Genomic DNA, 24,072 nt, shown 5'->3' on the forward strand with positions numbered 1-24,072 from the left:
AGCCTGCTTATCTACCCTCCTCTGAAAGACATAACTTTTTTTTTTCTTTTTGGGTCACACCGGGCAATGCTCGGGAATAACTTCTGGCTCTGCACTCAGGAATCATTCCTGGGGGTGCTCAGGGGATCATCTGGGGTGCCGGTGACTGAACCTGGGTTAGCTGCATACAAGGCAAGTGCCTCATCCACTGTACTATCTCTCCGGCCCCAAATGAAGTCACCCATTTCACAGTCAGTTATTAAGAACCTATTTGTGGGGTTGGAGCAGTAGCACAGCAGGTAGAGCATTTGCCTTGCACACTTCGTACCCAGGTTTGATTCCCAGCATCCCATATGGTCCCCCGAGCACCACCAGGAGTAATTCCTGAGTGCAAAGTCAGGAGTAATCTCTGAGCATCAATGGGTGTGATTCAAAAAGCAGGAAAAAAAAAGAACCTTATTTGTGTCAGACGCTGTGCTGGAAATAGCTTCTGTTTCGTTTTGGATTGCACCTAGCGCCTCACACATATGAAGAGCATGTGTCCTACCACTGGGCCACATCTCTAGCCTTGGAAACTGCTCTTGGTACGCAAGAGACAAAATTTGTGCCTTCAAGGGGGAATAATCTGTTGGGGGGTAGGTGAAGAGGTTTAGAAAATAACCTGCAATCAACAACCATTATAAACTTCAAGAAGGAAAGGTACATGAAATTATTGTCTTGCTTGTTCTGAGAGAAAATGATTTAGGGAAGAGTTGAAAATTATTATTGAGGCGCACATGCTGCCCAAGTCCATGTGCTGCTTGCATCCATGTGTCATGATGAAGCACATGTGGTGCCTGAGCACATGTGTTGCCTGTATCTCCCCTCTTGAGATGGGCACTTTCATACCTTCATACTTCAATGCTGGGATGTATAGTGGGGCTCTCTGTCTTTGGAGAAGGCTGAGTTCTGTCTTGAGTGCGTTATTCTCTCTTTCTCTCCCTCCTTCCACTTCCTCAAAATTTGCAAATAAAATCTGATTTAACTTTAAAACAAAAAAAAAAAAAAGGAGAGAGAGAGGGGCTGCAGCAATGGTACAGCAGGTAGGGCGTTTGCCTTGCATGCAGCCGACTCAGGGTTCGATTCCCAGCATCCCATATGGTCTCCTGTGCCAGGAGTGATTCCTGAGTGCAGAGCCAGAAGTAACCCCTGTGCATTGCTCGGTATGACCCAAAAAGCAAAAAATAAAAAATAAATTATTGAGGAGCTGGAGAGATAGCTCAGCAGGCTGAGCGCAAATCTCGCATATGTAGGGCCTGGGTTCCATCCCTGACATGCTCAAGCCATTCCTGAGCACAGAGGTGTCTCCTCAGGGCACAAAGAAAGTACGTTTCTAGGGGCAAGAACATCAAGTGCAAAAATCCTATGCTTAGGCCAGGAAGATTAAGCTGGAGAAAAAGGACAATGAGAAATAAGCTAAGGAAGATCACACAGGACCCTTCATATGATAGAAACCACAATCCATACTGATTTCAGAGGGTGGTGGGTAGGAATTTATTGGCCTCTATCACTGAAAAGTTCAGGGACCCATTGTTATAAATTCAGCTTAAACTCAACTGGGTTTGCGCCATCCCCTCTCCTGCTCATTCAGCATCTCTCTCTGGCAGTCTCCTCTTCCTGCCTCCCTCTCCTCTAAACTATGGACTGCAGCAGAATGCTGCACATAGGCAGAGATTTGTGGCTCACTGGTTCAGTGGTTTATCTTTGGAGCCTATTAGGGAGCTGAGGGATGAGCTGCTCTGATAGGCTAGATCCTACTACAGGTCTGCAAATGTAGTTAAGGGTAGAGCCAATGAGACTCAAAACAGGATGGTTTTGCTTGTTTTGAATTAGAATAGAGTGCAGAAGAAAGGAAGAAAACCCAAAAAAGGTCCCCTGGAAAAGAATTTAATCTTTTTGATTGATGTATTGCTCATTGATGCACTGATTGATATATTTTTGAGAGGTTTATCTCTATAAAGTTTTAGGCAAAGGAAATGTTACAAATGATCTCATTCCACAAACTACTTGTTGCAGCTGTAAAAGCAGAGGTTTTATAGTTTTCAGCACTGTGAAAACTGACTGTGGACTGTGCAGCTTTCAGTGAATAATTCATGTCTCATTGTCGTAAAAAACCTAAAGCAGAATTAGAGAGATGTATGACACAAAGATTAGTTCAGTGCAGAAGTTGATCCAGGTCATTTGGGTTGTACTTCTTGTCTACTTTGACACTGGGCAAGTTATGTACCATTAGTGTCTCAGTTCCACATCTATTGAAATAGTGATAATACCTGTTTCATACTCAAGTATGGGAGAACTAAACTAGGGTTATTATGTGGTAAGTACTTAAAAGGAATCTAGCCTGACACATGGTAAATTCTACAAACATATCTACTATTATTATATAACATGACCAAAGATAAACATACCAAATGATAAAGAATCAAGCAATACTGGGTCTGATTCGGGTTCCACCCTGGTCATTCTATATGCCCCCCCCCCACAGCCCAGCCAGGAGAAATCACTGAGCACTGCTGGGTGTGGCCAAAAAAAAAAAAGGAAAAGAAAATTAAGCAATACTAAAAGCAACAAATTACTTATAGTAGAGGAAGTGCGATAAAACAGATTATAGTATTTACTCTATGCCAGGAACAGTACTAAAATTGCAGGAGTTACTCCACTTACTCTCACAGCAACTCGGAGATGGGTACCACTACCATCGTTAAGAAAACATCTGGGGCATCATTAAGAGGCCACAGATGAGAAGTGATTTGCCCAAGGTTGCAGCCTGTAAACATTGTGAGCCCAGACTACAATTGCAAACCTCTGTGCACACTCATTCCCGTTGCCTTTTTCTTGCTTTCACAGCGGTGCAGTGGTCCCACAGGCGCAGACTCAACCCCCGACCCTCTCTTCACGTGGCCGGAAGACCCAGTCTAGGTCTCCATCGCAGGGGCTAAGCGCCCGAGCCAGATTCCGGCCTCCGTCCGGCCCGGCCCGACCCCCACAAACCCACCAAGGCCCCGCCCCCAGACCGGGCCCCGCCCCATCCGCCCGGGCCACCCCTTGTCCAGACTTTGCTCCGCCCTCCCAGGGCACGACCCGCCCTCTCAGGCCCCGCCCCCGCCCCGCCACGGCCCGCCCCTCGGCCTCGCTGTCGTCGCGGACGCGGTGCTGATGCCCGGAGTCGCCATTTTGCCCTTAGAGACGCCGCCTGGAGACTCAGCGTTTTCTCCTCCCGGCAGCGGAGGCTGCGGCGGGGCCGGGGCTGGGGTCGGGGCCAGGTAGGAGGGCAGGAGGCGGCGACGAGTGGTGGCGCGGGCCGGCGGTCTGGGCCCTGCGGGTGAAGCTGCGGGGCGGGCGCTCGGGCCGGGCCGGGCGGCTGCGGGGGGCGGCCGGAGGACCCGTCTCGGCCCCGGGGGCGGCGCGCGCTGCGGGCGGGGGGCGGCGGGGCGGCCCGGCCCGGCCTGGGGGGGCTCCGTGGCCTGGCGAGAGGCACAGTCCCAAGGGGCGGCTCTGCTCCGCCCGGAGTGCGCTTCGGGGAAGGGATGTGGATGTCGGCAGAATCGTCGTTGTGCTTCCGTCAGGAATCGGAAAACGTGGAATGGGGGTTGGGGACTGAGGAAGTGTGGTTTTTTTTTTATGTTAAAAAAGTTATGCACAAATAAAGATGATCCACTTCACATTGAATCTGGTCTTTTACCATCGTCACCTAGTTATGTTCAGACTTGCCGGGAGCTCTTAGAGCGCCAGGGAGTTACGTTTCTGTGCTGGAATAGATGTTCAGGTTCGATGACCTGGTTGGTCTGCAACCTTAACGCGCCCTCTGCGTTTCCCGTGCCCGTTAAAAAGCTTGCGGTGCCCGTGGTTGAGCTTGTAGCTTCTTTCTCGGTCAGTTTCCCAAAGGGCGAATCAGCAAGCCCAAGTTTTGGTTCCTCCTCGGGGGCCTGATGTGCGCTGCGGTGGGCCGAGGCAGGCTGACAGCACGGTGCGGGGCCTCTCCAGGAGCGGGCTGTTGGCGCCAGCTGCATACTCCGAGTCAGCCGGAAACTGAGGCCCCGGCTAAATTTCATCTCAGTCTCCCTTCCTCCGAAAGACGTGTACCTTTTGAACCCACTTTCTTGAAGTGTGAGCGAACTCAGGAAATGGAGTAGCTCCGAGGAAATGTTTTGATGGAGAGGCTTGCAAGATGTAGTTTAGGGTTTGCCCTCTTAATTCTCTTCATTATGATACAATGTTTGTGTGTGTGATGCATTACTAATAAAAATAGTTATGGGGCTTTTTAGTTTAACTCAGTGAAGTCAGGTTACTAACATTCATTTATCAAGCTTCTTAGCATGTACCAGGTGATGTTCCAGGCTCAGCGATGCTGGTCCTTGAATTATGATTGGGGAAGCTGTTTTTATCAAGCAGTGACCTCTTTGAGTTGTCTGGAAGGGAAAGGCTGAGGGAAGAAAGAAGCGGGGACAGGAGACTAAGTGACCAAAACATCCAGAACCCTTAATCTTGCAAGGCAAACCCAAGCTCTAACATTCCTGCTCCAGCCATCTTCAGGCAGAAGCTGTTACAACAGCCAGGGCCCTAGAGGGTAAACATTACTAATGGCAGCCTTCATCTGGGCAGTGAATGGTTTTAAAACAATGGCTCCCAAGGACCTTTCAGCTTTCTCATTCAGAGGAGAGTATGCTTTGCTTTTTGAGAGATACTGAAATTCTTGGAAGAGGGTGCATTTTCACCTGCTTTTTTCCGTAGTCTTCACACATTCGACATTTAGGATAAATATGTAAGCAGTCTGCGAGACGAAGGGAGTGTCTTGATTCTGCCTTTCACACCAGAGCCTTAGTGCCACTGAATCTGTAGCCGTCCCCATCCCTGCAGAACCATCAGGTTCTCGAATAGTCTTTAAAAAACTCTTCTTCCTGGGGCTGGAGCGATAGCACAGCGGGTAGGGCGTTTGCCTTGCACGCGGGGGACCCAGGTTCGATTCCCAGCATCCCAGGTTCAATTCCCAGCATCCCATATGGTCCCCCAGCACTGCCAGGAGTGATTGCTGAGTGCAGAGCCAGGAGTAACCCCTGTGCACTGCTGTGTGTGACCCAAAAAAAGCAAAAAAAAAGAAAGAAACCTCTTCTTCCAGTTTGCTGATGGGTACAGCTTTTGTTGTGTTGGTAATAGGACTAAAACTAGTCACAGTTTGTATATTTGAGCTTGATTGATAAAGTTATCGGTTATGGTTATTAATAGCCATTTCTAAAGCAGTTGTGTCTTCATATTGCATTAGTTGTTGTGTGGTTTGGTTGTTTGGGGGCCTTGCTCTGCAGTGCTCAGTGGATTTTCTATACCTGGTGCTGGAAAGTTGCTGGACATCAAACACCACCCACCACCCCTAACCCCACAATCTTCTAAGCCATACCCATGCCTAAAATTATTTTTGTTTTGGGGCCACACCCAGTGGTGCCTAGGGTTGCTCTTGGCTCTGCAGTGAGGGATCACTCCTGGGATGGTAGGGGATGCCTGCGTTATCTCAAAAAAAAAAAAAAAAGGTCCCACCCTTGCCTTTTTTGAGTGTGTATGATGGGGATAAGGGGCGTAGCCCCAGAGATTGCCCCCAGGTCTCATGCATACAAGGTATTCACTGAATTAACCACTGAGCCATATCCCTGGCTGCACCTTTCTCTTTCTGATGGGGAGTTCAGGTTAGTTTTTTACTATAGAAAATGGAATCTGTAGTATCTGTAGAAAATGGAGCAGTAGTATAGCAGGTAGGGTGTTTGCCTTGCATGTGGCCGGCCAACCTGGGTTCAGCCCCTGCCATCCAATATGGTACCCCAAGCACCGCCAGGAGTAACCCCTGAGTATCACTGGGTGTGACCCTAAAAGAAAAGAGAGAGAGAGAAAGGGAGGGAGGGAGGAGAGTGGAGAGTTTTATCTAAAGACTGGAGACTACTGGAGTGATAAAAGGCTTTATTTACATAATCATTTTGTTTTTTGGGGCCCCAACCAGCAATGCTAGGGCATACTCCTGGCTCTGTTCTCAGGGATCCCTTCTGGTTCAGGGAACCATATCAGGTACTGGAGATCGAACCCTAATTGGCCGTGTGCAAGATCAGCACCCTCTTCACTGTACTGTTCTCATCCCTGCCACAGAGAATAGAATTAAGATAATTGGGTTCCGGACTGGAGTTATTTTCTATAACTCCTAAGGAAAGAACAAGGATCAGTGGATGGAGGCTGTAGGGAGAGAAATCTTAGCATGTACTAAAGGACGTGGGCGGCCAGCTGTAGGCTGTTCAGGAATCTGGAGTGGTTCCTTGGCAGGAATCCCGTAGTTGGCAGAACTATCTCTAAGATAGTGTCCTACTCCTAAGACACTTAATTCCATTTATTCTAAGCTAAATCCTTCCAAGAACACTTGTAATTTCAGAAGCTGAAATTACTTTATTGGAAAGTTGGGGATAGAAAGAGGACCAGCCCACACATTATCAAAATCTGAGAAAAGTCAACTCATGTGAGTTCTATTTCAAAGAGTATTCTGTATGTGGGCACTGTGTTACCAGTGCTACAGAGAGGTCAATTGGATGTAACCCAGTGCTGCTGGTGTTCACAGTAGTAAGGATGAGAGACCTGTACAATGATGGTACTTTTAAGGTGGGCCATGCCCTACAATGCTCAAGGACTGTTCATGGCTCTGCTCAGGAATGATTTCTAGGGGTGCTGGGCCACCAATGTGGTGTGGGTTTTGAACCAGGGTCTGCCGAAGGGACCACATATGGCATACCTCCAGTACTAACTTTTTGGCCCTAGATTATCTCTGACTTCTATACATTACATTTATGGGACTCACATACAATTTTTTTTTGTTTATTTTTGGACACACCTGGCAATGCTCAGGGGTAACTCTAGGCCCGGGACTCAGGAATCACTCCTGGTGGTGTTCAGGGAACTATATGAGGTATTGGCAATTGAACCCAGGCTAGTGTGTGCAAGGCCTAGCTGCTGTTCTATGACTCCAGCCCCTGGAAGAGATTATCAGCCCAGGAAATCAGGCCCTCAGAGAAGGCTTCTAGGACAGAATGCTGCCTTTTACTTGGGTGACTCTGCACTTTTCTTCAATGTCACGGAGTCAACCTTGTTGTTTGAGTTGAGAATGCAGATAAAAAGGTCAGTTTTAGAGGTGAATGCAGGCCATCAGGCAGAGGTATTGCTTGGAGAGGTTTTATGTTAAGCAGGTATTAAAGGAAAAGTGGGGCATAGATGGTTCAGTTACGGTTTAAGCATCACTCAGTACATCTCCTTGCTAATGGCTCTGCCATTTTTTTCTGTGTGTTAATCCAGGAGGAATTGTGTTGTCAAGAGAATAAAAGGAGGTTATCCATAATTGACTTTAAGCAGCAAACTATAAAACACTGAGCTCTTCAGCTCCACCTTTCTTGTAAGTTTATTATTTATTCCTAGTGGTCATAAAAATTGATTAAATCACATATTTTCATATAACTGGAACTCTTAAATCCAATGGAATATTTTATTTGTCCATATATACATATACTTAACATAAAGAGAATTTATCATGATGAATGCAGATTTCCTTCAACTGATGTATTTGATATTATAAATGTTTATTCAGGTATATTTAATTTCAGATGGCAGTTTTGATATGTTTTTTATCTTTCTAGGGTCTGAAAATTGGAAAAACAAGAAGGTTTTGATGTTTTGTTTGACGCCACCTGAACTAGAAACCAAGATGAACGTAACTAAAGGAGGTCTGGTGTTGTTTTCAGCAAATTCTAATTCATCATGCATGGAGCTTTCGAAGAAAATTGCAGAGTGAGTTAGAACCACTAACCATTAAGATTTGTATTCATATGTGATGTAAATATTCATATGTTATTTGATAATGCTGATTGTTAAACTTGAAAGTGGGTATTTCATAGTTTGTATATTGTTTATACTTGTCAGGAGTAACCTTTTTATAAACTATTGTAATTTCCTATACTTTCTTCCGATAGATATTGAGGGACTCATGAGTGCCAAGGATTGTTTCATAATACATATGTATGTACAGAATTAGTAAAGTGTAAAGAATGGTGATGTGTATATTATATGAAAATAGTTTATAGCTTATTTATAAATTACAGTTCAATATAATTTCCTTCTCCCCTTCCCTCCTCCCCCTCCCTCCTTGGTTTTTGGGCCGCATCCGGTGATTCTAAGGGCCACTGTTGGCTCTGTACTCAGGAATCAGTCCTGGTAGGACTGTAAACCACAGTGCCTAAAACTTCAAAACAAACAAAATAAAGTGCCAGTTATAGAGGCACAGGAAGGTGTGAGGGGAAACTAGGGACATTGTTGGAGGGAAGTAGACTCTGGTGAAGGGATTCGTATTGGAACATTGTATGCCTGAAACCCAGTCTTGAAAAACTCTGTAATTCACAGTGACTAAATAAAAAAAAAATTAAAAAAAAAAAAGATGTGAGTCTGTTCGATTACTCTTTCAGCTTCCCTTGCTTTTCTCTTTCTCCTCTAGGCGACTGGGGGTAGAGATGGGCAAGGTGCAGGTTTACCAGGAACCTAACAGAGGTGAGCTCTCTTGGGTATGCGTAATATTAATCTTTTCTTGTGGAATGTGATATACTTAGTCCTTCATCCTCCACTTTCAGAACCATTGCACTCAGTGTCTAGTTCTGTCATCAGGCAGTCAGGCTAACAGGGTGGGTAAAAGTGGTATTTTACTTATTTGGGGAGCGGGTGGGGCAAAGATCAACCTAGACCCTGATGTACATGAAATGTGCTGCTACTGAGCTACATCCGTAGTGAAAGAGCTCCCACCAGTACTAGGTCAGTATAGGAGACTGTTCCCTGTATCTGGGGGCTTGAACTCTGGCTGTGGATCTCATCCAAGAAAAACTGCCTAGATAAATTAAACCACTGGCCAACTGAATTGGAAACATAAACTCGGTCATTGGTTGAGTTTATGTCGCTTTAAACAGGATAAGTAACGCCTGAAGACATAGCTTTAGTTGGTTGGTACTGTTTATCTCCCTGTACGTTGTTATGGCTAGCCATCATGAAGTCTCAATAGGAAATGCTTGGGTGTCACTACATAACCAACCTGAGTTGTGAAAGAGTGTGTGTGCTCTTCATCTCTAGTTGCTTTAGAAATGCTGTGTATTTGAAACTATTCTAGGGGACTGGAGCGGGAAAGAAAAAAAAAGAATCAGTAGTCAAATCTAGGTTTACTTGAGTCTAAAGTTCATTTTCTTTCCATGGTAAGCATGTCACTTTTTGTTTATATTATTTTGAAAATTTTTATGGGAGAGGGACGTTTGGGCCACACTTTGTGCTCAGAGATTGCTCTTGGCTCTGTGCTCTAGTGGACCAGATATTGCTAGAGATTGAACCCAGGCTGCCTCTTCACAAAGCATGCACTCAACCCATCCAACCTTATTTCCGATATTTTTAGTTAAAATGTCCAAATGTAATAAACAACTGAAAGTACAATGAAGTCATGTAGTCTACCACCTAGATTTAGCATTTACTATTTTGCTATATGAACATGTATGCATAGGAACATCCAGAAACTTAATAACCCCTGAAAATACTTGACCATGAATTTTCTAGAAATTGGAGATTTGGTGGTGGTGGTGGTGGTGGTGGTGGTGGGAGTTGTTCTACATCTGGCAATGATCAGGGGCTGTTCCTGGCTCTGTGCTCAGGGGTGACTCCTGGTGGTGCTCAGTGCACTGTGTTTGGTGCTGGGATTGAACTGGAGTGGGCTGCTTGCAAGGCAGGCTTCTTACCTCCCTTAAACTCTGTCCAGCCCAAGAAAAAGAACTTTGTTTTATGTAAATATATTGCTGTTGTCACATTTGAAGAAAGGAGTTCTAGGAGCCTGAGTGAAAGTACAGTGTGTAGGGGGCCTTGCCTTGCGCCTGGTTCACCCTGGCATCCTGTATATCTTCTGAGCCTGCCGGGAGTGATCTCCGAGTGCAGCATCAGGAGTCAGCCCTGAACAGTGCTAGGTGTGGCGCCAAACCCCCACTAAATTAGTTCTCTATCTATTTGTCTATATTCAAATTTTCATAGTTGTCCTAAAGTTGTTTATAGGTTTTTTTTTTTTCTTTTTGGGTCACACCCGGCGATGCACAGGGGTCACTCCTGGCTCTTGCACTCAAGAATTACCCCTGGCGGTGCTCAGGGGACCATATGGGATGCTGGGAATCGAACCCGAGTCGGCTGCGTGCAAGGCAAATGCCCTACCCGCTGTGCTATCACTCCAGCCCCTGTTTATAGTTTTGTTGTAGATTTTTTTTTCCCCTGCAAACTAGGATTCTTAGTGTGGTATTTTTTTTTTTTTTAAGTTAGTTTTGTTGTGGGGGGAATCCAGTCTTGGACACATTCACGTATAGCTGAATGTGAGCACGTATAGCTGTATATTCTCTAATATAGACTATCCCCGTACCTTTTCTTCTGCCTTCCCCTGATGTTAACTCTTTGAATGGTGTCTTTTGTTTTTTGTGTTTTTAAAAATTAACATTTTTTAAAACAAAAATTAGCATTTTTGTTTCTCTTTATTATTTCCTGCCAGAAACAAGAGTACAAATTCAAGAGTCTGTGAGGGGAAAAGATGTTTTCATCATCCAAACTATTTCAAAGTGAGTACTCAACAGAAAAAAGTGTTGGGGCTTTCTGGATTATTTCTGTTTGAGCATGAGTTGTTTAAATAATGGGTTGGTTAAACGAGAAGAACTGGGGCTGGAGTGATAGCATAGCGGGTAGGGTGTTTGCCTTGTACTCGGCCGACCCGGGTTCGAATCCCAGCATCCCATATGGTCCCCTGAGCACCGCCAGGGGCGATTCCTGAGTGCATGAGCCAGGAGTGACCCCTGTGCATCACTGGGTGTGACCCAAAAAGCAAAAAAAAAAAAAAAAAAAAGAACTAAGAGATTGTTAGATTGTTTCATAGTTACTTATATTATTTTGCTATGTTTTCTGACATAACTGTATTTTTTTTGATATTCTTGAAAGTTTGAAATAATAAAGTATCGTAGTATAGACTCTTTTGAGATGGGGATATGCTTTGGGTCACACCCAGAAGTACTCTGGGCTTTGTGCTCAGGAGTCACTCCTGAGGGGACCATATGTGATATGGGGATTTGCAGGAGGGTTGGCTGTGTTCAAGGCAAGCACCATAACCCCTGTACTATTGCTCCTGCATGCAAGCTTTTTTGGGGGGCCTTCTTTTTAAAAAATAAATTTGATAAACTGTATAAATTTAAGGTACGCATTGTGTTACTTTTTTTACATTTTTATATTGTTAAATGTTTGTCTTTGTCCTGATGCATTGCATAATAATTATATAGTACTGTTGTCTATATTGATTTTAATATGCTTCAGATTTCTGCTTGTTGCAATTCTGAGTCTTTTTTAATTCTTTGTTTTTGTTTTGGGGCCACACCCAGTGATGCTAAGGGCTTATTCTTGGCTCTGTGCTCAGGGAGGATTACTCTGACAGAGCTTGGGGAACCATATAGGTTGTCAGGAATTTAATCTGGTGAGGCATATACCTTACCCACTGTACTATTACTCCAGCCTGCAAGTTTTATTTTGTTTTATATTTTTGTTTTTCTTTTTGGGCCACATCTGGTGATGCTCAGGTTACTTCTGGCTCTGTACTCAGAAATCTCTCCTGGCAGTGCTTGGGGGACCATATGGCATGCCAGGGATCGAACCTGAGTTGGGTGCGTGCAGAGCAGGCATCCTACCCACTGCACTATTTCTCTGGCCCAAAATTTTCTTTCTGTTGGGGGAGGGGGTTGTTATTCACATTTATTTATTAAGACAGTGATATACAAAGTTGTTCACAAATAGAATTGTTTCAGGCATAGAATGTTCCATCATTAGTCCCATACCAATGTCCCCTGGTTCCCTGCCACTTCCCAGCCTGCCCTCTTGGCAGTCATATAACGAGTTTATTTCATATTACTTGCCATAACAAAACTCAAAGAAGCAGCAAATGGAATTATCAGAAAATAAATCAACGAAAGTAAATTTGCAGTGACTGCTAATAATTTGCTCCAACAAAACTTAAAGGAATGGCAAATGGTATTACTAGAAAATAAGAAAAGTCTTCATGATTGCTGTATGTTTTTAACCTTTCTTTAGCTAATAAAGGACAACCAAATGCATAATTAGTAAATGCCATACTCAATGCACATGACGGGAAGTTTCTCCTGTCCTTTAGAGGAGCTCTTTTATTTCAGCAAGCAGTTACTCTTTATAATCTGTTAATCAAACAATATCTTTGCCCTTAGGGTGCTATTTCACTGGTCATGCAGTTGAATATCTAATATTTCTATTTGCGTGGTAGGTTATTACAGATGTATTTTAGGAAAGATATAAGACCTGAGAACTCTTAGAGTTGGTTGGGCTGAGGGGGTGGAATTATTGTGTGGGTGCTGATGTGTGCAGGCGGGTTTGGGTTCATGCAGATTTGAGAGGGGCTTTCTGTCTAGTGGACCCAGGAACAGGTCACCGGTGACACAGAAATGATGGGCTGGGAAGCCAGGGGAGCTTTTTTGAGCTTCTTGCAAAACTGGTTTCAAGGTTATGTATTCACTGAGCTGTTGCCTGTCCATGAAGGTCTGTATAGTTCCTTCAGATCTGAATGGTCTTGGTGAGGTGTTCAGTTCATTGAATTTTTGTCCTATATCTTTGCATGTTCTTCTGGCTCATGGAGTCTCATCTGCTGTACATTTTATGGGCTATACTTTTTATATATGTTCCTTATTTGATCTTGCTGCATTCAATATTCTGTCTCTATATTTGGATTTTGCCATTGCTCCCAGCAGTGCTCAGGGCTTAATCCTGGTTCTGCACTCAAGAATTACTCCTGGAGGGGCTGGAGAGATAGCACAGCGGGTAGGGCATTAGCCTTGCACGCGGCCGACCGAGGTTCGATTCCCAGCATCCCATATGGTCCCCTGAGCACCGCCAGGAGTAATTCCTGAGCGCAAAGCCAGGAGTAACCCCTGTGCATCGCCAGGTGAGACCCAAAAACAAACAAAACAAAACAAAAAAGAATTACAGTATACCTCCCCCCACCCCCCACCTCCCCAGCCCCCCACCCCGCCTGTGTACATTGCCAGGTGTGACCCAAAAAGAAAAAAAAAAAAGAATTACTCCTGGAGGGGCTGGAGCCATAGCACAGCAGGTAGGCGTTTGCCTTACATGCAGCCATCCGGGGTTCGATTCCCAGCACCCCATGTGGTCCCCAAGCACTGCCAGGAGTAATTCCTAAGTGCAGAGCCAGGAGTGACCTCTGTGCATCGCCGGGTGTGACCCAAAAAGCAAAACAAGAAAAGAAACAATTTCTCCTGGAGGTGCTTAGGGGACCGTATGGGATGCCAGGGATCAAACCCTGGTCAGCCACATACTGTACTGTCACTCTAGCCTCGATGTTCAGACTGTTCTCCACTTTCTGCTGTTGCCTAGTGGTTTTCTCTTCCTCATCTTAGAGCTCCTGATTTTTTGCTCAGCTTCTATTACTATTTTGCTCTATTGGCTATTTATTTATTTATTTATCTATTTATTTATGCTGTACAGATGTCTTTTTATTTAACAGAGAAATACTATTGGCTTTTTAAAATATCACCTACCATATTCATTGCTTTACTGACTACCTGTGCTATCATTCCTTTGAACTCATTGAACATCCTTTTCATAGTGTCACTGAAGACACTGAGGGTTTACTGATGTTGTTTATGTCTTTGGTGATACTGTTTTTGCTTGTTGAGTTTGGTGGGTTTCTGTGTATTTTCTCCATTGGATTTTGGTGCTCTTCCTTACTGTGCTGAGGGTGAGATAGTTATCTCCCTGGAAGATGCTGAGGGTTTGACATGAAGTTACTATCTGTCTACTCCGTTGGTGCTCACAGGTTGCTAGGCGAATAAAGGGAAGGTGGAACGGCAAGCAGATCTGTCTGGAGCTGTGGTGAGGGCCCTTAACCTGGAGCAGGCCAGGTGCGGAGGCTGTTGGGAGGGAGGGGCTTTGCCTCCTGTTCTGAAATAGGCCCAGTATGATGTCCGCCAGGGACGAGCCTCACCTGGGATGGCGGGGCAGCAGGCAGAAGGTCAGGACCCAAGTCTCGTTCTTGAACATTAATCTTTCTCCCTATCTTTATCCTCTGTTACCATCGTTTTACTGTTTTTCTGGGCTTGATTTTATTTTTAGATTCCACGATGTAGCAGTAATACAGTACTTTCCCTGTGTGATTTAACCTCACAGCATAATGTGTTGAGATCAGTCTATGTTGTCTCAGATGACAGGATATCCTTTTCCCCCTCAAGCTTCCATTATTTATATGTAACACATCTTTATTATCTATTCCTCCATATACTGATTATTGTGAATAGGAGTGACTATGCTTCAAAATTCTGTTTTCACAACTTTTGGTTATATAACCCAGGCGTGGTGCTTCTGGATCGAGTGGTAGATATGCTTTAACTTGAGGAGACCCTTTTTTTTTTTCTTTAGTTTATAGGAAAGGTGAATGGCACTTGCAGGTACTGGTTGACCTTCACTGTCAAGAGTCTCTCCAGATTGCTTTTGCATGCAGTTGGAGATCCCATGGCTACTATCAGCCATTGACCTTGGAAACATGCTATCCTTTTATTGTTTTCATATTGACTGTACCACCTTATAATCCCCCAGTAGTGATTAAGATTCCCTTTTAACCAACAACCTCCCCACCACTTGTTACCTGTTGTGGTCTTGAGGTTCATAGTCCTCACAGGTGTAATTTTTTTATTTATTTATTGGTCTTTGCATTTCATTTATTTTAATTTTAATTTAATTTTATTTTGACCCTTACAAAGCTGTTCATGATTAGGTTTCAGTCATACAGTGTTCCAACACCCATTCCTCTACCACTGTACATTTCCTAGCACTCTCTCGCTCTCTCTCTCTCGCTCGCTCTCACTCTCTCTCTCTCTCTCTCTCTTTTGGGCATTGTGCTTTGCAATACAGATACTGAAAAGTTATTGTGCATATCCCTTAACAGGTGTAGTTTTGATTTATATTTCCTTCATGAAGTTGAGCATCTTTCCATATGCCCGTTGGACATTTTGATATCCTGTGTGGAAAAATGTCTTACCAATTTTTCTGCCTGTTTTTAGTGAAGGGCTGGAGCAATAGCACAGCAGTTGGGCGTTCGCCTTTCATGCGGCTGACACGAGTTCGATTCCTCCGCCCCTCTCAGAGAGCCCAGCAAGCTACCGAGAGTATCGAGCCCGTGTGGCAGAGCCTGGCAAGCTATCCGTGTGTATTGGATATGCCAGAAACAGTAACAATAAGTCTCTCAATGAGAGATGTTACTGGTGCCCGCTCAAACAAATTGATGAGCAACGGGATGACAGCGACAGTAACAGTTTTTAGTGAACTTTGTCTGTATGTGGGGTAGGGGCTGCCACTGGTGCTGGTGGCCCAGAAGAGACGCCAGCGTTAATTGGCTGGTGGGTGAGCTTGAGGGTTCAGTGCTGGGGCCTGTTGGTTTGGTGCCGTTTGACCCCATCATTGCTGGAGCCTAAGTCTGCCAGGAGCCTGACCTGGGCACTCTCAGGGCCAGGTGCTCTACCACTTAAGCACATTCAGGACCTGTATGAGGTATGTTTAGTCAGTGGCTTTTGTATATTAACCTTGCCTTGATACGTGGCTTATAAAGTACTGCTCTGTATTCTTTTGGGGGCTGTACCTGTGCTGCTCGGGGCTCTGCCTGGCTCTGTTCAGGACTAACTGCTAGTGGTGCTTGAGGGTACATGTGCAGTGCCAGGGGTTGAACAGGAGCTTGCATGCAAGGCAAAGGCCTTAACCCTTTCACTCTCTTTCTGCCCTGCTTAAATTCTTTTTCCCCATTCAGCAGGTTATCTTTATTTTGCTATTCCTTTTTATATGCAGAAACTTTGCTTTTGATGTAATCTTTTTTTTTGCTTGTTTTTGGGGTTACACCCGGTGATGCACAGGGGTTACTCCTGGCTCTACACTCAGGAATTGCTCCTGGTGGTGCTCGGGGGACCGTATGAGATGCTGGGAATCGCTGTGTTATCGCTGCAGCCGCGTGATGTAGTCTTATGTGTTGGTACTTACTTTTGTTTGTACTTGTGACTGGAGCGATAGCACAGCGGGTAGGGTGATAGCACAGGGCGTTTGCCTTGCATGCGGCCAACTCGGGTTCGATTCCTCCATCCCTCTTGAAGAGCCCGGCAAGCTACAGAGAGTATCTCGCCTGAACGGCAGAGCCTGGCAAGCTCCCTGTGACGTATTCGATATGCCAAAAATAGTAACAAGAAGTCTCACAATGGAAACGTTACTGGTGCCCGCTCGAGCAAATCAATGAACAACAGGAGGAGAGTACTACAGAGTGCTACTTGTGGCATTGCTTAAAACTAAAATCATCACAAAGACCAATATTAAGGAGCTTTTTCCTTTTTTTTTTTTTTCCTTTTTTTAGTTTTTTGGATTACATGCAGTGGGGCTCAGGGCTTACTCCTGGTTTTGTGCTCTGGGATCTCTCCTGGGTTCAGGGAGCCAGTGTGGTGCTGCTGGGGCTTGTGCCCAGATTGGCTCCCTACCCACTCTTCTGTCTCTCTAGCTTTGATGCACCTTTTTTTGTTTTGTTTTAGGTCTGCACCTGGCAGTGTGCAGGGCTTACTCCTGACTCTGCTCAGGGATCACTCTTGATGGTGCCCGGAGAACCAGATGGGTGCTGGGCATCAAACCTGGTTTGGCTCTATGCTTCCACTCCACCACTTGGAATGCCCAGCGCGGCGGGGCTGGGAGCACCCAGTGTGTGCTGTTGCTCTTTCCCTGAGGACTCACCTGTGCTCTTCACTTCCCCTCTCCCTGGAGTGCTGGGGAGGAGGACGGGAGCCTTATATTTCTTTTTTCAGTCCGCTCCTGCGGGCCTACAGTGCTTTTGTTTCCTCAGAGACTGGATTCCAGTGGGACAAATGCACCGAGATTGTGATTATTGGCCCACAGGGTAAAGTAGCTTGGGAGGCCAAATTAGGCTGAAGTTCAAAAGGGGGGACTTCTCATCCCTATTTTCAAGTCCTTAAATATCTTACTTCTTTTTGTCAGTTGCATCGCTTAACCATTCTGCTTCTGCCTTTTGTCAGGTTTTTTTCCTCTAGATAAAACCAGCCCTTGAATTTTCTCTACAGGTGATTGATCACACTTTTAAGAGAGATTGAGTTCCTGGAAGTGTCCTAGAGCTAGAGAAGCAAGAGGGCTTGGGGATTAGTGAGTAATTTGAAGGATGAGTTGAGGGTGACTTTGTTGTGGAAAGTTCCTCCCTGACTAACGCGTGAGGGCAGCCAGACCGGCGAGGACAGATGCATGTGACTGTGGGAGCCCGAGGGAGCTCTCCTGAGTGTGCTTCATTTTCTTGTGAGAAGGAAAGTGGGGAGGCCTGAGGAATGGAGAATTTATGATTTCTTCTGTGTCTAGATCCTTAAGCCTGAGTCTTCCATGGAGAGTAGCACCTTGGTGTTTCTTTGTTGAACAGGGAGATATGATCTAGTGTCTTACATTGCATGCTCTGGTTTTCTGTCTTTGGGGCTGCAGGGATGTGAACACCACCGTCATGGAGCTCCTGATCATGGTGTATGCATGTAAGACCTCGTGTGCCAAGAGCATTATCGGGGTGATCCCATACTTTCCCTACAGCAAACAATGCAAGATGAGAAAAAGAGGCTCCATTGTCTCTAAATTGCTGGCTTCAATGATGTGCAAAGCTGGTAAGAAGGGCGGACATTTGGTAATTAATTTGGGGTTTGGGAGTTTTATTTTTACCTTAGAAGTTATAAAAACCCTATTTTTTTAAATTAAAATATTGAACAGATGAAAAATAGTGATAGTTTAGGACTAAAGAGATTTACAGGAGTTTTGGCCCTGCCTCACATCCCACTGACCCTGGTTTGAGCCTGGCACCACATACAGCTGTGCCCACCCCTCCTCCCAGCAGGTCAGTCCTGAGCATGGCTGGGTGTGGCCCAAAATTTTGGGGGGAGGAATGAAAAAGTGATAAATTTATGGGGAGGGCCTGGAGGTTTCCCAAACAGTGCTGAGGGGTCTGGGGGCCGCTCCTGGAGATTCTTTATCAGCTGGTTCCGATGCTTCGATGGTTCAGTGCCTGGGTGTGCCGATGTTGTCTCAGTGCTGGGGGCCACCAGGGCAATACCAGGGGTGCTGGGCTAGGGGTGGGTAGCCCATGGCCTGAGCTGTTTCCTGAAAGAAAGTGAATTTTTTAGTGGGGGGCAGTGCTTGGGCCACACTTGGTGGTGCTCAGGGCTCTGTGACCAGGGGTTATCCTGATGGGACTCGGGACTATATGGGTTGTTGGATACCCAACCCAGGTTAGACATGTGCAAGGCAGGCAGGCTTCTGTATTATCTGTATTCCGTATTATCTCTGTCCCTCAAGTGTTTTTGTTTTTGTTTTTAATTAATTTTGTTTTGTTTTGCTTTCTGAGTCACCACCCAGTGATGCTCAGGGCTTACTCCTGGCTTTGTACTCAGGAATTATGCCTGACGATGCTTGGGGACTATATGGGGATGCCGGGGATCGAACCCTTAAAATCAATTTTTGGTTTTTGGGCAACACCCTGTAGTGTCCAGGGACTCCTTCTGTTTCAGAGCTTGTGGGTTGCTGCTGGTGGTGCTCATGGGACTATGTGCCAGGGTTCAGGCCTCTTTCTTATAAAGCATGTGCTTAGCCCTTTGTGTTATTTCTCCTGCTCCCTTCAAGTCATTTTGGGGGAGGTGGACTTGGTGATGCTCAGGGGTGACTCCTGGTGCTCTTTGGTGACTTCACTGTTGCTCGGGGCCCCTGTATGCATGCTGGGGATCAAACCAGAGTTGACTGCATGCAAGAAAAACACCTTAATCTGTGTACTGTCTCTAGTCCCCGCCTCAGGTCATTTTTAATGTTTTGGGGCCACACTTGGTGATGTTCAGGGGTTACTCCTGGTTCAGGAACTACTCCTAGCAGTGGTTAGAGTACCATATGGGATGCCAGGGATTGAGCTCAGGTTGTCCCTGTGCAAGTCAAGCACTGTACCCGCTGTCATATCTTTTTTTTTTTTTTAAATTTTTTTTTGCTTTTTGGGTCACACCCAGCAGTGCACAGGCTTTGCACTCAGGAGTTACTCCTGGCGGTGCTCAGGGGACCATATGGGATGCTGGGAATCGAATCCGGGTCGGCCACGTGTGAGGCAAATGCCCTACCCGCTGTGCTATCACTCCAGCCCCTGTCATATCTCTTTTTTTTTTTTTTTTTTTTTGCTTTTTGGGTCACACCCAGCGATGCTCAGGGGTTACTCCTGGCTTTGCACTCAGGAATTACTCCTGGCGGTGCTTGGGGGACCATATGGGATGCCGGGGATCGAACCCGGGTCGGCCGCGTGCAAGGCAAACGCCCTACCCGCTGTGCTATCGCTCCGGCCCCTGTCATATCTCTTTTAAATATCACTTTTAAAGGCGGAAAAAGATATTTGGAAGTAACTCCTTTGACACAGCAACTATTCACATTGAGTGTCTTCCTCCTATCCCCCAGACAGATTGGTATATTTTGTAAACCAGATGAATTATTTTGTGTTGTTTTCAGGGAACATCAGAGTGGTGTTTCACCATTGTTTCTAAATTACTGTCAGGAGTTGTTATTGTTTGTGTGTGTTTATGATCTTAGAAAGTACACATTATAAAACATTTTCAAAGAAAAGAGAAAGAAGTCCCTAAATCGCTACTTTTGTTGTTGGGGAGTGTGCATTTTATTTTATAATTTTTTTTTAATTTTCTTTTTTATTGAATCACTGAGATAAACCCTTATAAAGCTGTTCATGACTAGGTTTCAGTCATCCAATGTTCCGACACTCATTCCTCCACCATTGTACATTCCCCAGCACCAGTGGCCCCAGGTTCCCTCCCACCCCACCCCCATCTCCCAGCCTGCCTCTGTGGCAGGTACTTTTCTCTCTCTCTGTCTTTGTCTCTCCTCTCACCTCTCTTCATTTTGGGAAGCAGGTAGGGCGTTTGCCTTGCACACGGCCCACACAGGTTCGATTCCTCTGTCCCTCTCGGAGACTCGGCAAGCTACCGAGAGTATCCCGCCCGCACAGCAGAGCCTGGCAAACTACCCATGGTGTATTCGATATGCCAAAAACAGTAACAAGTCTCACAGTGGAGATGTTACTGGTGCCTGCTCAGGCAAATCGATGAACAATGGGACAAACAGTGCTGCAGTGCTACAATATAGACACTGAAAGGTTATCAGGGAATATCTCTTTACCTACTTTTAACACTCAGTTTTTTTGTCCAGTATGATTATTTTCAGCTATTATTGTCATTCTGTTCCCTTCTCTATCTTACCTACCCTCTGCCCCACACACACTTGTGCTTGATCCAACTATTGACAAGTCCTCCTAGTCCCTGTTTTTCTTGGCTGTCTTCTAATATCTATTTATATTTATATACCACAAGTGAATGCAGTCATTCCATATCTGTCCCTCTCCTGACTCATTTCACTCAGTTTGATATTCTCCATGTCCATCCATTTATAAAAAAATTTCATGACTTCATTTTTCCTAATAGCTGCACAGTATTCCATTGTGTCGATATACCATAGTTTCTTTATCCAGTCATCTGTTCTTGGGCACTCAGGTTGTTTCTAGTAAATCACTACATTTTAATGAACTCATTATAAATGCATTTTCTCTCCTTTTTTTGCAGTGTTTGGGGGCGGGTTTGGATTCTACCCTGTGATGCTGGGATGACCATATGTGGTGCTGGCACCTGAACCTGGTTAGCCGCATGAAAAGCAAGCAATTTAAGCCCTGCACTGTCTCTTCAGCCCTATAGAATACACTTTATGTGATAACATCCTAAAAAAGATAAAACAATATCAAACTTCTAAAATCTGGAACTCAGTAGCCAACATATTTCCCTTTCTCGGAGTTTCCACTCAGATAACTGGCCAGAGGGAGCAGGTAGCTCCCTGAGCTTTGGTTTGTTTTTTCTCTTGGTTTACTGGAGGCGGGGAGGAACCGTGCTCTGGCTTCCTGGTGGATCTGGGATTGAACCCAGTAAACAGAGCGTGCACCCCGGTCCTCTGAGCTGCCTCCCCAGTCCCAAGGCTCACTGAGTCCTCCAGCTCTGCCTGCTATGCTGTCGCTCCAGCCCCATAACAAATATGGGCTGGGGGCTGGAGCAGTAGTGCGCCAGTTAGGGCACTTGTCTTGCACATAGTGTACCTGGGTTCTATCCTGAGCACCCCATATTATGATGCCAATGTGTCCTCAAAAAAGACCATTAAAACAAATGGAAAAAACCTTTTTCTTTTAAATATATTTTGCCATTTCTGTTAAGGAAAGCTCAAGGAGCTATAATTCGTTATAGGAGAGTTACCGAAGATAGATATTTGTAGTATTTATCTTTGCTCTCTTAATAGTGATGTGAAAGTTCCACTTCACTGTGTGAGAAAAAGCCCTTTCTCTCCCTGAGCAGGGAAAGAGCCAGCTCCCTGCCTTCTGCTTGCCTCTGCTCATGAGAGTGCTTCAGCTTACCAAATGTTATGTGGGATTTTCTTTACACTAAGAACCTTCCCACCACGGATGGTTGTCCTGTGATATAGCTCAGTTCTGGCCTCATCTGCCGGAGGGCTCAGCCCTACACCAATGCCCCGCCCTCATTCAGACATCAGCCATAAATCCACACTGTCATCTTACTGATTATCTGTAAATCTGGCCTTCTGGGGCTGGAGAGAGAGGAGAGAGTGCAGGGGTTAAGACGCCTATGTTGGTCCCCAGCACCACATATTGTCTCTTGAGAACTGCCAGGAGCCATCGATGAGCATCACTGGGTATGACCTCAAAACCAAAGTAAAATTCATTAATTTAAGAAAAATCCTCACATTCATTTCCTCTAGACTACTTGTCCGAGCAGTTCATGTAACCCAGGAAAACTATTTACGAGTTTATTATATTTAAAAGAAAAAAAAAGCAACACGGCTGGAGAGACAGTCCAGGGGTGAAGGCACTTGCCTTGCTCCAGCTGACCCTAGTTTGATCCCCAGCACCTCATATCTCCCTGCACCACACTCCAGAGCACAGACGCAGGAATGATTCCTGAGCACCACCACATGTGCCTCTCCCTGTCCCCCCAAAAAAATGAACCTTATTTCTGATTTTGTCTTTTGGGAGCCACACCCAGGATGCGTAGGGCTACTCTTTGCTGGTATTCAGGGGTTGCTCTCTAGTGATGTCTGGGAGTTGCACCCAGGCCTCCTATGTACAAAAGATGTCCTCAGATTTGCGCTCTCAGCCCCCAAAGGATGAATGTCAGCTCAAGGGAATGAGGAGGGCCTGGTCAATGTGGAAGACTTGCAGAGCTTCCACACCCTTACCTGACATTTGCTCAGCATCTTCGCATGTTCACCAACCTAAGAGATTGCCTATAATTTTGGCGTTTTTGTGGCGGCTTCCACACATAGTCATGATTGGTCTTGAATACTGTTTCTATCCTCGGGGCTGGAGTGATAGCAGAGCAGGTAGGGCGTTTGCCTTGCACGCGGCCGACCCAGGTTTGATTCCCAGCATCCCATATGGTCCCCTGAGCACCGCCAGGGGTGATTCCTGAGTGCAGAGCCAGGAGTGATCCCTGTGCATCCCTGTGCATCACCAGGTGTGACCCGAGGGAAAAAAAAATACTGTTTATATCCTCACTTTTGTCTTTGGAGAATGGATGTGGGTGTGCTGGAGTTCAAGTTTCTAATCCTGGCTTGGACCGGATGATGTGATGAGGGGCTGCACACATCACTCACGGTGCTGCTCGCCTGGTCACCCAGCAGCTGGCAGTGCTGCACTCAGCCAGTGTTTAGAAGGCTGCTCTCCTTAGGGACGGGTGTTTGAGCATTGTATAACTGAGACTTAAACCTGAAAGCTTTGTAACTTTCCACATGGTGAATTAATAAAAGAAATTAAAAAAAAAAAAAGAAGGCTGCTCTCCTTTAGTCGTTTTAATTGTTAATTTTAAATGATTGCCATCATTTAAAACAGATTATTAATTTTAAATCATTGTCACAATTTAGATCAGAGGATACCACCTTTGTTTTAATCCAGGAAATCCCAAGAGTTCTGCCAGGAACAAGGAGCGAAGACTTTTATTTGTGTTCTCTGTTATCTCACAATCTCATCATAGTGAAAAATAGGAGAAATGGAAATGCTGAGATAATTTGATGAGTGCATTTTGTTTTGTGGGCCACATTCAGTGGTGCTCAGGGCTAACTCTGGCTTCTGCTCAGGGATCCCTCCGGGCAGTGCTTTGACTATATACATTGCTGGGGATCAGACCTGGATGCTTTACCCACTGTATTATCACCCTGACTTTGATGAGAGCAGTTTTTAATGGCTATCTTAATATATTGTATCTTGTGGTATGTAGTACTTATTTGCTACTGATTACTAAACTCAGTGTCTGCTTTATTTTCAAAGGTCTTACTCACCTTATCACTATGGATTTACACCAGAAGGAAATCCAGGGTTTCTTCAATATTCCTGTTGATAATTTAAGAGCATCTCCATTTTTATTACAGTATATTCAAGAAGAGGTAAACCATCTCAGACTTTTATTTTAGCAGTCTACTTAAGGTTGAAATACAGTTCTGCTTCCTGGGTTATTCATAAAGGATTAAAACTTGTTATAGTCTGCTTAAAGTACTATTTACTTTATATACATGTAATTCAGTGAACTTAAAGCATTTTTTTTTGATGGTGTGGAGAATCATTTAAAAAGACAATATGTGATTTATTTCATTCGCTATGCTCTTAAAGTTACTTTTTCATTTTTGGGAACTCGCCTGGAGTTTGACAAACCATCACAAGCTCACATGTGATCCTGACTCCTTTGTATAGCCATCCATCCTTCTATCCATTCACCTGTCATTCCATCCAGTCATCAACTTGGTTTTTGTTGTTCTAAGTACAGCAGCTAGTGTTGGGGATCCCACCACCCAGCCAGAAAACTAGAA

General features: G+C 45.1%; 1 protein-coding gene and 1 non-coding gene across 3 annotated transcripts in view; one reads left to right on the forward strand and one right to left on the reverse strand.

Moving 5' to 3' along the window:
- Window positions 1–3,134: 3,134 nt before the first annotated feature.
- PRPSAP2 (phosphoribosyl pyrophosphate synthetase associated protein 2) overlaps window positions 3,135–24,072 on the forward strand; it is a 54,499-nt gene continuing 33,561 nt past the window's right edge. The window contains exons 1-7 of one of the 2 annotated variants that reach the window (XM_004612836.2): window positions 3,135–3,281; window positions 7,333–7,429; window positions 7,671–7,821; window positions 8,522–8,574; window positions 10,583–10,649; window positions 17,617–17,789; window positions 23,537–23,652. In XM_004612836.2, coding sequence (XP_004612893.1) covers window positions 7,703–7,821; window positions 8,522–8,574; window positions 10,583–10,649; window positions 17,617–17,789; window positions 23,537–23,652 — 528 coding nt within the window. In that variant the 5' untranslated portion in view covers window positions 3,135–3,281; window positions 7,333–7,429; window positions 7,671–7,702. Of the gene's footprint in view, window positions 3,282–7,332; window positions 7,430–7,670; window positions 7,822–8,521; window positions 8,575–10,582; window positions 10,650–17,616; window positions 17,790–23,536; window positions 23,653–24,072 lie in introns of those variants that run through there. The other variant, XM_055136245.1, reaches the window with a different exon arrangement.
- LOC129404677 (small nucleolar RNA SNORA44) lies at window positions 14,529–14,659 on the reverse strand. Its single transcript, XR_008630046.1, has one exon. It is a non-coding gene; the product is annotated as a small nucleolar RNA SNORA44 (small nucleolar RNA).

Source organism: Sorex araneus, chromosome 4 (assembly GCF_027595985.1).
Source record: "Sorex araneus isolate mSorAra2 chromosome 4, mSorAra2.pri, whole genome shotgun sequence".
Taxonomy (NCBI): Eukaryota; Metazoa; Chordata; class Mammalia; order Eulipotyphla; family Soricidae; genus Sorex; species Sorex araneus.